At 47.1% G+C, this 14372-nt stretch overlaps 1 protein-coding gene across 1 annotated transcript; it reads left to right on the top strand.

The window, feature by feature from the left end:
- The first annotated feature begins 7160 nt into the window (after positions 1-7160).
- On the top strand, positions 7161-13815 carry LOC121572972 (myozenin-2-like). The gene is made up of 3 exons (XM_041885009.2): positions 7161-7281; positions 11112-11298; positions 13351-13815. Exons 2-3 carry the CDS (start codon positions 11135-11137, stop codon positions 13451-13453), a joined length of 267 nt encoding a protein of 88 aa, XP_041740943.1. The 5' UTR covers positions 7161-7281; positions 11112-11134; the 3' UTR covers positions 13454-13815.
- The last annotated feature ends 557 nt before the right edge of the window (positions 13816-14372 follow it).

The raw sequence follows: 14372 nt of genomic DNA, 5'->3' as shown, positions 1-14372 counted from the left end.
GGCCTAGAGTCACTTTGGGACCTAGTGTCCCTAGAGTCTGCCTTTGGGCCCTAGTGTCTGCTTTGCGCCCTAGTGTCTGCTTTAAGGCGCCTGGAATCCACTTTAGCCCTGTGTACACAGGTCTACTTTAGGCCCTAGTTTTTGTCTCCTTCGGGCCTGGGGTCTGAGTTTCTAGGTGATGACCCTAGTGTCTACTTTAGGCCCTAGAGTCCGCCCTCGGGCCCTGAGTGTCCCCTAGAGGCTACTTTGGGCCCTGGAGTCTGCACTTTTGAGGCCCTAGAGTCTGCTTTAGGCCCTAAGTTCTAGCTTAGAGTCTACTGTAGGGCTGGGTGTTCTTTGGGCCCACATAGAGGCTGCCTAGGCCCAAGTGTCTACTTTGGGCCCTGGAGGTGTCTGCCACTTTAGGCCCTGGGCCTACTTTAGGTCTAGTGTCCCCTAGAGTCTACTTTAGGCCCTGAGTCAGCTTTGGGCCCTAGTGTCCCCCTAGTAGTGTCCCATTAGGCCCTAGAGTCTACTTTGAGACCCTAGTATCCCCCTAGAGTCACTTCGCCCTAGAGTCTACTTTGGGCCAAGAGTCTTTGGGCCCTAGAGTCTACTTTAGGCCCTAAGGTCTGCACTTTAGGCCCTAGAGTCTGCTTTAAAGGCCCTAGAGTCTACTTCAGGCCCTAGAGTCATTCTTTAGCCATTCTAGAGGCTACTTTAGAGCCCTAGTGTCTACTTTGGAGCCCTAGTGTCTACTTTAGGCCCTAGTGTCTACTTTGGGCCCTAGTGTGCCCCATAGAGGTCTACTTTGAGGCCTAGTGTCTGCTTTAGGCCCTAGTGTCTGCTTTAGGCCCTAGTGTCTGCTTTCAGGCCCCTAGTGTCTGCTTTACGCCCTAGTGTCTGCTTTAGGGCCCTAGGCGTCTGCTTTGCCCTATAGTCTGCTTTGCCCGGGTAATCTGCTTTAGGCCCTAGGTGTCTACTTTGGCCTTTGTCTAGTGTCTACTTTGGGCCCTGAGTGTCTGCTGCTGAGGCCCACTGGTGTCCCCTTTGGGTCTGCCTTTGGCCCTAGGTCTGCTTTGGGGCCCTTCCAGGAGGCCCTAGTGTCTGCTTGGGGCCCTAGAGACTCACACGCTCTAGAGCCCTAGTGTCTGTTAGCCTGGGTGTCTACTTTACGCCTAGTAATATCATCGCTTTGGCCCCTGGGTGTCTGCTGTAGGTCCCTAGAGTGTGCTTTAGGCCCCTAGAGGTCTGCTTTAGGCGCCTGGAGTCCCCTTTCTGCCCAGGCCCTAGGTCTGCCACTAGGCCCTGTCCTCCCCTAGGCCCTGGTGTCTACTTCGGGCCCTAGTGTGTGGGCCCTAGTGTCTACTTTAGGCCCTAGAGTCTACTTTGGGCCCTAGAGTCTGCTTTGGGCCCTGGAGGGTCTACTTTAGGCCCTAGAGTCTACTTTACAGCCCTAGATCCCTCGCCCTAGGCCCTAGCGTCTACTTTGGGGCCCTAGTGTCCCTAGAGTCTACTTTAGGCCCTTAGTGTCTGCTGCAGCCTAGTGTGCTACGCTGAGTGTCTGCTTTGAGGCCCTAGTCTACATCCAGTGTCGCTTTAGGACTGGAGCATCTACTTCAGGCCCTAGTGTCTGCTTTAGGCCCTAGGTCTCCTTTACAGGCCTAGTGTCTCCTTTAGGCCCTAGTGTCTGCGTGGGCCTAGTGTCACTTTGAGGCTAGTGTCCATGGTCTACTTTAGGCCCTAGTGTCTGCGCGTGGGCCCTAGTGTCTACTTTGAGGCTGAGAGTCTGCTTTAGGGCCTAGTGTCACCGCTTGGGTCTAGTGTCGAGGCCCTGGAGTCTGCTTTGGGCCCTAGAGTCACTAGGCCCGTGTCTGCTTTGGGCCCTAGGTCTCGCTTGGTATTTCCCCTAGGCTACTTCTCGCCTGATTGCATGGAGCCCTGAGAGTCTGCTTTACGCCCTAGTGTCTGCTTTACGGCTAGTGTCCCTTTGCTTTGCGCCTGGGTCGCCCACTTCGCGCTGAGTCTACTTTAGGCCTAGAGTCTGCTTTAGGGCCTAGTGACTCACTTTTTAGGCTAGGACTCCCTTTGGGCCCTAGTGTCTCTACTCCTTTCCTAGAGACTCCTTTGCCTAGTGTCTAACCTAGTGTCTCCTTATAGGACCTAGATGTCTGCCCCCAGGCCCCCTAGTGTCCGCTAGAGTCTGCTTTGGCCTAGAGTCTGCCCAGGCCTAGAGTGTGCTGGCCCAGGCCCTAGTGTCTGCTTCGGGCCCTGGGGTCTGCTTCAGGCCCTGAGAGTCTCACTTCGAGGCCCTAGTGTCTGCTTTAGGCCCTGAGAGTCTGCTTTAGGCCCTGTCCCTAGTGGCTGCCCTAGGCCCTAGTGTCTCACTTTAGGCCCTAGTGTCTACTTTAGGCCCTATGTCTGCTCTCCTTTGCCTGTGTCGCTTTAGGCCCTGGTGTCTGCGCTCCGGGCCCTAGTGTCTGCTTTAGGCTAGTGTCTCCCTAGTGTCTACTTCAGGCCCTAGTGTCTCGCTTTAGGGCCTAGTGTCTACTTTAGGCCCTAGGGTCTACTTTGGGCCCTAGAGTCCACTTTGGCCCTAGCGTCTTCTTTAGCCCTGAGTCTGCTTTAGGCCCTAGAGTCTCTGGGCCCTAGTGTCTTTTGGGTTGCCCCCCCAGTGTCCCTGTTCTGCCTGTGTCTGCTCGCCCTAGTGTCTGCTTTAGGCCCTAGTGTCTACTTTGGGGCCTAGTCTGCTTGTGGCCCTAGAGACTCCTTTAGGCTGAGTGTCTACTTACAGGCCCTAGAGCCTCCTTTAGGGCCTAGTGTCTGCTTTAGGCCCTAGTGTCTGCCCTCGCCCTAGAGAGTCTATTTAGGCCCTAGTGTCTCTTGAGGCCCTAGAGTCTATACGCGCCACTAGAGTCTGCGCCTAGGGTCTACATTAGGCCCTGGGGTCTACTTTAGGCCCTAGAGTCTACTTTAGGCCCTACGTCTTCTTTAGGCCCTAGTGTCCGAGTGTCTACTTTAGGCCCTAGTGTCTGCTTTGCGCCCTAGGTGATACTACTTTGGGCCCTATACGTCTGCTACTCTAGGTATCGCCCTAGGGTCTGATGCTTTGCTTCTAGTGTCTCCTTTAGGCCCTAGTGTGCTGCTTTGGGCCCTAGTGTCTCGCTTTGGGCCCTAGTGTCTGCTTTGGCGCCCTAGTGTCTACTTTAGGCCCTAGTTGTCTGCTTTAGGGCCTGGTGTCTACTTGCTGGCACTTTTAGGCCTAGTGTCTTCTTTGGGCCCTAGAGTCTCCTTTAGGCCTCTAGTGTCTAGAGTCTACTCTAGTTAGGCTGTCTGCCGCAGGCTAGTGTCTACTTGCCCTAGTGTCTACTTTAGGCCTAGTGTCTACCTTAGGCCCTAGAGTCTGCTTTGGGCCCTAAGCTGTCGCTAGGCCTAGTGTCTACATTTTGGGCCCTATAGTACTGCTTTGGGGCCTGAGAGTCTACTTTAAGGCCCTAGTGTCTGCTTTAGGCCCTAGTGTCTGCTTTTAGGGCCTAGTGTCTACTTTACGCCCTAGTGTCTGCTTTGGTCCCTGGTGTCTATTTAGGGCCTAGTGTCTACTTTGGGCCCTAGTGGCTTCTTTGGGCCCTAGTGTCTGCTGTGGGCCCTAGAGTGTCTACTTTAGGCCCCTAGGTCTGCTTTTGAGGCCCTAGTGTCTACTTTGGCCCTAGGTCTGCTTTTAGTGACTAGGCCCACTGCTTGTAGGTCCTAGTGTCTCGCACTGGCCCTGGTGTCTCCTTTAGAGGTTCGTTTTGAGGGCCTAGTGTCGTTACGTACCCTAGTGTCTACTTTAGGTCCTAGAGTCTACTTTAGCCCTAGAGTCTCACTTTGGGCCCTGGGGGCTACTTTGGGGCCTAGAGTCTTTAGGCCCTAGTGTCTGCTTTAGGCCCTAGTGTGTCTACTTTAGACCTAGAGTCTACTTTAGGCCCCTAGTGTCCCCTAGAGTCTACTTTAGGCCCTAGTGTCTACTTTGGGTCCTAGTATCTGCTTTGGGCCCCTAGAGTCTCACTTCAGCCCGAAGTGTTTACTTTAGGGCCCTAGGTGGTACGTAACCCTAGTGTCTGCCTTGTCCCTAGAGGTCTACTTTGGGCCCTTGGTGTCCCCCTAGAGTCTGCTTTGGGCGCCTAGAGTCTACTTTAGGCCCTAGTGTCCCCCTAGAGTCTACTTTGGGCTAGTGTCTACTTTCGGGGCCGGAGTGTCCCCTAGTGTCTACTTTAGGCCCTAAGTCTGCTTTGAGGCCTAGTGTCCCTAGAGTCTGCTTTGGGCCCTAGGGTCTACTTTAGGTCCCTAGTGTCTGCTTTGGGCCTAGGTCTACTTTGAGGCCTAGTGTCTACTTTAGGCCCTTTGTCTGCTTTGGGGCCTTATGTCTACTTTAGGCCCTAGAGTCTACTGGCCCTAGTGTCTACTTTGGCCCTAGGTCTCGCTTTAGGCCTAGTGTCTACTTTAGGCCCTAGTGTCTACTTTAGGCCCTAGTGTCTACTTTAGGCCCTAGAGTCTACTTTAGAACTAGCTGAATGCTACTCAGACCAAATAGGGACATTTCCCCATATACTGTACCTTGCAAACTAATTGAAACCGAGAGTCCAATCTGTTACTTACCATTTAGAAATCCCATACAGGACACTTCCTCTGAGAGCTAGTTGTTTGAGGCTGTATACAGTGGGGAAAAAAAGTATTTAGTCAGCCACCAATTGTGCAAGTTCTCCCACTTAAAAAGATGAGAGAGGCCTGTAATTTTCATCATAGGTACACGTCAACTATGACAGACAAAATGAGATTTTTTTTCTCCAGAAAATCACATTGTAGGATTTTTTATGAATTTATTTGCAAATTATGGTGGAAAATAAGTATTTGGTCACCTACAAACAAGCAAGATTTCTGGCCTCACAGACCTGTAACTTCTTCTTTAAGAGGCTCCTCTGTCCTCCACTCGTTACCTGTATTAATGGCACCTGTTTGAACTTGTTATCAGTATAAAAGACACCTGTCCACAACCTCAAACAGTCACACTCCAAACTCCACTATGGCCCAAGACCAAAGAGCTGTCAAAGGACACCAGAAACAAAATTGTAGACCTGCACCAGGCTGGGAAGACTGAATCTGCAATAGGTAAGCAGCTTGGTTTGAAGAAATCAACTGTGGGAGCAATTATTAGGAAATGGAAGACATACAAGACCACTGATAATCTCCCTCGATCTGGGGCTCCACGCAAGATCTCACCCCGTGGGTCAAAATGATCACAAGAACGGTGAGCAAAAATCCCAGAACTACAGGGGACCTAGTGAATGACCTGCAGAGAGCTGGGACCAAAGTAACAAAGCCTACCATCAGTAAACACTACGCCGCCAGGGACTCAAATCCTGCAGTGCCAGACGTGTCCCCCTTGCTTAAGCCAGTACATGTCCAGGCCCGTCTGAAGTTTGCTAGAGTGCATTTGGATGATCCAGAAGAGGATTGGGAGAATGTCATATGGTCAGATGAAACCAAAATAGAACTTTTTGGTAAAAACTCAACTCGTCGTGTTTGGAGGACAAAGAATGCTGAGTTGCATCCAAAGAACACCATACCTACTGTGAAGCATGGGGGTGGAATTATCATGCTTTGGGGCTGTTTTTCTGCAAAGGGACCAGGACGACTGATCCTTGTAAAGGAAAGAATGAATGGGGCCATGTATCGTGAGATTTTGAGTGAAAACCTCCTTCCATCAGCAAGGGCATTGAAGATGAAACGTGGCTGGGTCTTTCAGCATGACAATGATCCCAAACACACCGCCCGGGCAATGAAGGAGTGGCTTCGTAAGAAGCATTTCAAGGTCCTGGAGTGGCCTAGCCAGTCTCCAGATCTCAACCCCCATAGAAAATCTTTGAGGGAGTTGAAAGTCTGTGTTGCTCAGCGACAGCCCCAAAACATCACTGCTCTAGAGGAGATCTGCATGGAGGAATGGGCCAAAATACCAGCAACAGTGTGTGAAAACCTTTGAAGACTTACAGAAAACGTTTGACCTGTGTCATTGCCAACAAAGGGTATATAACAAAGTATTGAGAAACTTTTGTTATTGACCAAATACTTATTTTCCACCATAATTTGCAAATAAATTCATTAAAAATCCTACAATGTGATTTTCTGGAAAAAATTCTCATTTTGTCTGTCATAGTTGACTGTACCTATGATGAAAATTACAGGCCTCTCTCATCTTTTTAAGTGGGAGAACTTGCACAATTGGTGGCTGACTAAATACTTTTTTCCCCCACTGTACACACAGACATACAGGCAACTGCCAAAATAAAAGGAAACACTTGAGTAAATGAGGGATACAAAGTATATTGAAATGAGGTGCTTCCACACAGGTGTGGTTCCTGAGATAATGAATCAATTAACATCCCATCATGCTTAGGGTCATGTATAAAAATGCCCAGTTTCCCATTATTTTGGCTACCATGGCTAGAAGATGAGATCTCAGTGACTTTGAAAGAGGCGTCTCAAAGGAGCATAGGGGGTTTAAAGGCTGTGTGTGTGTGTCGCAGTCACCAGATCTCAACCCAATTGAACACTTATGGAAGATTCTGGAGCAGCGCCAGAGACAGTGTTTTCCACGAATCCAATAGATTCTCCAAGTGTCTGGAACTCTATGCCAAGGCGCATTGAAGCTGTTCTGGCTCGTGGTGGCCCCAACACTCTATTAAGACACTATATTGGTGTTTCCTTTATTTTGGCAGTTACCTGTACATTTTAAGGTTGTTTGGAATATATTAACACAATCTATTTAAATGATTAAAACTCTAAATTAAAATAGTTTGATCTTGCAGTCCCCGTTTGTTCACCTTTTGGGGCAAAGGGAAATGTATTTCAAGTTGTCAACATTTCCTGAGGAAGTCCTGGCATACATTACTACAAATATCTCTGGGAGGATGAAAGTTACCCACTCTGGACCACAGCACAGGATATTCAAACATGAGAAAACAATGCTACTTATGTTACTGGCTCTACATAAAGACACTCACTGACCTCTCCATCGCTCTCCCCATCTCCGCTTTCTCTTTCTGTCCCCCTCTCTATGACCTTTGCTCTAAACTGTATCTCTCCCTCCCTTTCCCTCCATCCATCCCTCCCTTCCTCTCTCGCTTTCCCCTTAGAATGGTGTAACTCTTCAAACGCAAAGTCAAGAATCCACAGAAAGCAACAGCTTGGGAGTGGTACATTCTAAAACGCCCCCGAACACGCCTGACCCAATCACCGCCCCCAACCCAGAAAACATTGCAACAGGTGGGTGCTGCTACTGTGACATAACCTCTACTCTAAACTAATGACCCCTACGACTCAGTAACCTGGATGTCAGTGGAGTCATTAGCATGATTTACAGTGGGGGAAAAAAGTATTTAGTCAGCCACCAATTGTGCAAGTTCTCCCACTTAAAAAGATGAGAGAGGCCTGTAATTTTCATCATTTTCGTCAACTATGACAGACAAAATGAGATTTTTTTTTCCTGAAAATCACATTGTAGGATTTTTAATGAATTTATTTGCAAATTATGGTGGAAAATAAGTATTTGGTCAATAACAAAAGTTTCTCAATACTTTGTTATATACCCTTTGTTGGCAATGACACAGGTCAAACGTTTTCTATAAGTCTTCACAAGGTTTTCACAAACTGTTGCTGGTATTTTGGCCCATTCCTCCATGCAGATCTCCTCTAGAGCAGTGATGTTTTGGGGTTGTCGCTGGGCAACACGGACTTTCAATTCCCTCCAAAGATTTTCTATGGGGTTGAGATCTGGAGACTGGCTAGGCCACTCCAGGACCTTGAAATGCTTCTTACGAAGCCACTCCTTCGTTGCCCAGGCGGTGTGTTTGGGATCATTGTCATGCTGAAAGACCCAGCCACGTTTCATCTTCAATGGAAGGAGGTTTTCACTCAAAATCTCACGATACATGGCCCCATTCATTCTTTTCCTTTTAACGGATCAGTCGTCCTGGTCCCTTTGCAGAAAAACAGCCCCAAAGCATGATGTTTCCACCCCCATGCTTCACTGTAGGTATGGTGTTCTATGGATGCAACTCAGCATTCTTTGTCCTCCAAACACGACGAGTTGAGTTTTTACCAAAAAGTTATATTTTGGTTTCATCTGACCATATGACATTCCCCCAATCCTCTTCTGGATCATCCAAATGCACTCTAGCAAACTTCAGACGGGCCTGGACATGTACTGGCTTAAGATGGGGGACACGTCTGGCACTGCAGGATTTGAGTCCCTGGCGGCGTAGTGTGTTACTGATGGTAGGCTTTGTTACTTTGGTCCCAGCTCTCTGCAGGTCATTCACTAGGTCCCCCCGTGTGGTTCTGGGATTTTTGCTCACCGTTCTTGTGATCATTTTGACCCCACGGGGTGAGATCTTGCGTGGAGCCCCAGATTTACATTTACATTACGTCATTTAGCAGACGCTCTTATCCAGAGCGACTTACATATCGAGGGAGATAATCAGTGGTCATGTATGTCTTCCATTTCCTAATAATTGCTCCCACAGTTGATTTCTTCAAACCAAGCTGCTTACCTATTGCAGATTCAGTCTTCCCAAACTGGTGCGGGTCTACAATTTTGTTTCTGGTGTCCTTTGACAGCTCTTTGGTCTTGGCCATAGTGGAGTTTGGAGTGTGACTGTTTGAGGTTGTGGACAGGTGTCTTTTATACTGATAACAAGTTCAAGCAGGTGCCATTAATACAGGTAACGAGTGGAGTACAGAGGAGCCTCTTAAAGAAGAAGTTACAGGTCTGTGAGAGCCAGAATTCTTGCTTGTTTGTAGGTGACCAAATACTTATTTTCCACGATAACTTGCTAATAAATTCATTAAAAATCCTACAATGTGATTTTCTGGAAAAAAAATGCTCAATTTGTCTGTCATAGTTGACGTGTACCTATGATGAAAATTACAGGCCTCTCTCATCTTTTTAAGTGGGAGAACTTGCACAATTGGTGGCTGACTAAATACTTTTTTCCCCCACTGTATACAAGCGCAGGTGAGCCGGTGATGTTGGAGTCATCAAGCCATGGCCAGTTGAAAACATATGATGGAGCAGCTGCATCGGGCACAGAGCTCAAAGCCTTGGGCCAAATTAAAAGTTATGCCGCCTGGTGAGAATATCCCTGGCCTTATGTCCTTTAAAAAAACTAACCCTAGCCCCTTACCCCCTAGACAGGATTTTACTTGTATTAAGTAATATGGTCATAGCTACACCTTGCTCCCTTGCAAACTATGAAATGTTTTGCTAAGGCGTGGGGATAGTCTTCATTGTTTTGGCATTTTATTAATTCCATTGCATGTTTTTGTTCTTAGGCATCCTTCATGGGGGAAAACATGATCCTTGTGTGGAGTCTTCTGGCTCCAGGGCAGGAGCAGTCTTTCTCTTTCTCTTTCTCCTTGTTCTCCCTCTCGCTCTTTCTCTGTGGATCTCTCCCTCACTCTCTGCATCTATCCATTCTCCCCCTTCCCTCCCCTTTTACAGCGACCTTGGGCATAGTTTGATAACAAGTTTCCTCCACAGGAAATCCGCAGAGTATTTCCTGTGTCCCCTGCTCGCTGTCCTCTGATATCATCAGGAAGAGATAGATGCTCAGATCATGCTCGCCCTCCTGATCCAGTCCCGTCAACATAATATGGATACCAGTTTAGCAGATGAGTACATGGTAGACAGTTTGTGATGCTATTTTGGGAACATACGACTACACCACCACCTTGAGAGGGAGTCGGCGGAGAAGTCAGTGGACACAGCAATTACAGTAGCCGAGAAATGGGGTCAAAGGGTATCGAATGTCACAAGTGTAATGACTCTTGAAGTAGCCAAGACATGGACCCAGATGTTTCACTTTTGGGTGTCTAATGGCTTGTTGAATAGTGTGAATAGGGAAGCAAGGAAATAGGGAAGCAAGAAAATGCTGCCTACCGAATAATCACTGCACCGAAATCAGACTATTGTGCTGTAATGTTACACCACTGATATACCCATATCGATAGCACTTTACATTACAGAGTGCAGTAAAGGGCTAATATTATGGTAATATAGTGGTAATAGATATGTAATGCTACCATGTTATCACCATGGTACCACTTTATTCATTGCTGTAATGTAAAGTGCTACCCAAATATCTTATCCCTCTGGTGGTGTGGGTCTGTCTGACGGACTGGCTTGAGATCATGACACGAACATGAGAAGATGCGGTTGTTTCACATTTGGAACAATGCTTCAAACATGGAGTCAAAGCTTTGTCTCTAGCCTTGTTGTCTATATCTACCATGCCTTAACCCCATGTCACTTATACAATGATCTCTCTCTTATCACCCCCAACCCCCAGTGTTTCCTGCAGTGCGGCAGTCACAGTACATTTCCCACAACACATTGGAGCAGCCAAATGCTGCCAAATGCGCAGCCATGCACGTGAACACTTTCCGTGGCCCGAGTAAATCTTGTGGTTTGCGTTTGTGAAGGAAGTTCCCCAAAAAAACAGCAGAACTTCCCTTAGGGGACAATGTTTGGTCTTTCTCATTTCCTCCTTGGGAAAACATCAACTCAGGAAAAGGGTTTGTTCGTTGTAAATGGATTGGACGTGACACAGCAACACCCAACGTTACGTAACACATGTGCTCGCCAGGCGCCCCTGGTGAAGAACACTCGTTTTGAAGGATACTTATTTGATAGGCCTTCCCTGTCACCCTTACACTACACAGTAAAAATGTCCTTCATGTTGGTTCACTGCGAAACTTAACCATATTTTTGACCATACAGGGAGGACCCATGCAGTGCTGCACAGGGTTTATATTGAGGTTTGTGTTGGACAAAAATCAGGTTGGGAGTACTGTATTTGATCTGATAGATGCCTCAAACGTCATTGTGAATCATTACACCATCTCTCTGTTATGCAGTTTCTCACTGCCTCTCTTTCTTCCCTATTTCTATGTCTAGCTCTCCCTCCCCACCTCTCCCTTTCATTCTTCCTCTCCCGCTCTCAACTTCTACCAATTTGACAAACTTTAACCGAAGCAAGGTTATGTGGAGTCTCAGGGCCCTTACACCAGATTCTCTCTCCCCCTCTTTCGCCCAGGTTATGGTGGACTTCTAAAAGAAATGGAACCAGAGAAGTTCAACAGCACATGCCTCCCCAAGTCCTACCACTCCCCCTGGGACCAGGCCATCTACCTCCACGACCCCTCCCTGGCCAATAGCCTTGCCACCCGCCTGCCAGAGCCAGAGGCCAAGCCTGAAGGACCAGGGTACAAGAGCTTCAACAGGTATGGCTGATGATGGACCTGTCCAGGACCACACCTAGGTTGAAATAGTACTTGTCGTGCCGGAGTTGGGCGCAGCGGTAACACTCCTGACCCTAGACAAATTATGCCCCCACGGCAATGGAGGTTTAAGCCTTGGCTCAGCTGACAGAGCTGACTGAGGGCGGCTGGTAGCCTAGCGCAGTGGTTCCCAAACTGTGTGGCACGTGAGGGGTCCCCCCCAAAAAAGAGACGCTAGAGGCAGACAAACATGATGGCCACTTATCTTCATAACAAGATCAGAAAGTAACTCCAGGATATTCATATGAATAGTAGTAAGGACCATATACACTACCAGTCAAAAGTTTTAGAACACCTACTCATTCAAGGGTTTTTCTTTATTTTTACTATTTTTTACATTGTAGAATAATAGTGAAGACATCAAAACTATTAAATAACACATATGGATTCATGTAGTAACCAAAAAAGTGTTAAACAAATCAAAATAATTTGAGATTCTTCAAATTGCCACCCTTTGCCTTGATGACTGCTTTGCACACTTTTGGCATTCTCTCAACCAGCTTCATGAGATAGTCACCTGGAATGCATTTCAATTAACAGGCGTGCCTTAAAAAGTTAATTTGTGGAATTTATTTCCCTCTTAATGCGTTTGAGCCAATCAGTTGTGTTGTGACAAGGTGTGGGGGGGGGTGGGGGTATACAGAAGATAGCCCTATTTGGTAAAAGACCAAGTCCATATTATGGCAAGAACAGCTCAAATAAGCAAAGAGAAACGACGGTCCATCATTACTTTAAGACACGAAGGTCAGTCAATACAGAACATTTCAAGAACTTTGAAAGTTTCTTCAAGTGCAGTCACAAAAACCATCAAGTGCTATGATGAAACTAGCTCTCATGAGGACCGCTACAGGAATGGAAGACCCAGAGTTACCTCTGCTGCAGGGGATAAGTTCATTAGAGTTACCAGCCTCAGAAATTGCAGTCCAAATAAATGCTTCACAGAGTTCAAGTAACAGACACAACTCAACATCAACTGTTCAGAGGGGACTGTGTTAAATCAGGCCTTCATGGTCAAATTGCTGCAAATAAACCACTACTAAAGGACACCAATAAGAAGAAGGGACTTGCTTGGGCCAAGAAACACAAGCAATGGACATTCGACCGGTGGAAATGTGTCCTTTGGTCTGGAGTCCAAATTTGAGATTTTTGGTTCCAACCGCCGTGTCTTTGTGAGATGCGGTGTGGGTGAACGGATGATCTCCGCATGTGTATTTCCCAACATAAAGCATGGAGGAGGAGTTGTTATGGTGTGGGGGTGCTTTGCTGGTGACACTGTCTGTGATTCATATAGAATTCAACGCACACTTAACCAGCATGGCTACCACAGCATTCTGCAGCGATACGCCATCCCATCTGGTTTGGGATTAGTAGACTATCATTTGTTTTTCAACAGGACAATGACCCAACACACCTCCAGGCTGTGTAAGGGCTATTTTACCAAGAAGGTGAGTGATGGAGTGCTGCATCAGATGACCTGGCCTCCACAATCCCCCAACCTCAACCCAATTGAGATGGTTTGGAATGAGTCGGACCGCAGAGTGAAGGAAAAGCAGCCAACAAGTGCTCAGCATATGTGGGAACTCCTTCAAGACTTTTGGAAAAGCATTCCAGGTGAAGCTGGTTGAGAGAATGCCAAGAGTGTGCAAAGGTGTCATCAAGGCAAAGGGTGGCTATTTGAAGAATCTCAAATATAAAAAATATTTTGATTTGTTACTACATGATTCCATATGTGTTATCTCATAGTTTTGATGTCTTCACTATTATTCTACAATGTAGAAAATAGTAAAAATAAAGAAAAACCCTTGAATGAGTAGGTGTGTCCAAACTTTTGACTAGTATTCCTTTATATGAGTCACAACATGTCAACAGCACATGTCCTCCAGCCAGAGGCTTATACTCTTTGATGAGATGACTCAGTCAATCTGTCACTTCCCGTCTGCCTCGTTAGTGGCTCAAGGCTAATTTTAACATTGTCAATCCTCTATCCATCTCCAGGTTGGCTACCCCATTCGGTGGCAAGTCCACCAGACCGGCTCCGTTGTTCAAGGTCCCCGAGATGGAACACAACCCCATGCCAGAGCTGTACCCAGAGCCCTAGGTGGAGCCTGCGGTGCAGAGGCCCGCATTCAACAGGGTAGCCTGCGGCTAGGCGGGGGCCAGCGCCTCCCTCATCCTCCCCACAATGCACCTGGATCCCATGTTTATCCCAGAGTCTGATGACCTTTGAACTTCTGACTGTTGCTCGGTCTTCTGAGACGCTGCCTGGTTTGCTAACCAAAAGTCCTTGCGCTGGGTTAGGGTCAGAATAGAGTCAGAGTGAGGGAAGGAGGCATTTTTGGTTTCCTGCTTAGGGCAAGTTAGCTACTTTTTTTGTGGCGAAAACAGAAGTTTCTCTGATTGACTGATTACATTTACATTTTAGTCATTTAGCAGACGCTCTTATCCAGAGCGACTTACAGGAGCAATTAGGGTTAAGTGCCTTGCTCAAGGGCACATTTACGTCATTTAGCAGACGCTCTTATCCAGAGCGACTCACAAATTGGTGCGTTCACCCTATAGCCAGTGGGATAACCACTTTACAATTTTTTGGGGGGGTAGAAGGATTACTTTATCCTATCCCAGGTATTCCTTAAAGAGGTGGGGTTTCAAATGTCTCCGGAAGGTGGTGAGTGACTCCGCTGTCCTGGCGTCGTGAGGGAGCTTGTTATTAGACTGATCTGCCCATGCCCAAGGTGTTCTGCCCATCTTCAAACTACACTTGAAATAAGTCAACCAGCTAGTGTACACTAGCTAGAGTTACAGTATAGGATATTTACATACTGTACATTGATGTGTATAAGAGAAATTACATCTGCCTGATGACATTAGATTATTGTATTAGTTGTTTTTGAGCTAAATGAAATAATGTAAAGCACAATGTTATAATTTCAGTTTTTCTTCAGTTTATGATTGAATTGCTGTTTTTCCTGCTGAATTACAGTACACTATATATCCCTTTCCTTGTGATTGATAGTGAC

Source organism: Coregonus clupeaformis, chromosome 8 (assembly GCF_020615455.1).
Source record: "Coregonus clupeaformis isolate EN_2021a chromosome 8, ASM2061545v1, whole genome shotgun sequence".
Classification (NCBI taxonomy): Eukaryota; Metazoa; Chordata; class Actinopteri; order Salmoniformes; family Salmonidae; genus Coregonus; species Coregonus clupeaformis.
The sequence above is the reverse complement of the archived record's forward strand: the minus strand, read 5'-3'. Positions and strand labels throughout refer to the sequence as shown.

Excerpts from the sequence above, each read along its gene's own strand:
- LOC121572972 (XM_041885009.2), top strand. The coding sequence starts at position 11,135 with ATGGAACCAGAGAAGTTCAACAGCACATGCCTCCCCAAGTCCTACCAC. Across the intron at positions 11,299-13,350 it reads GGGTACAAGAGCTTCAACAG|GTTGGCTACCCCATTCGGTG; the intron begins GTATGGCTGATG and ends ATCCATCTCCAG.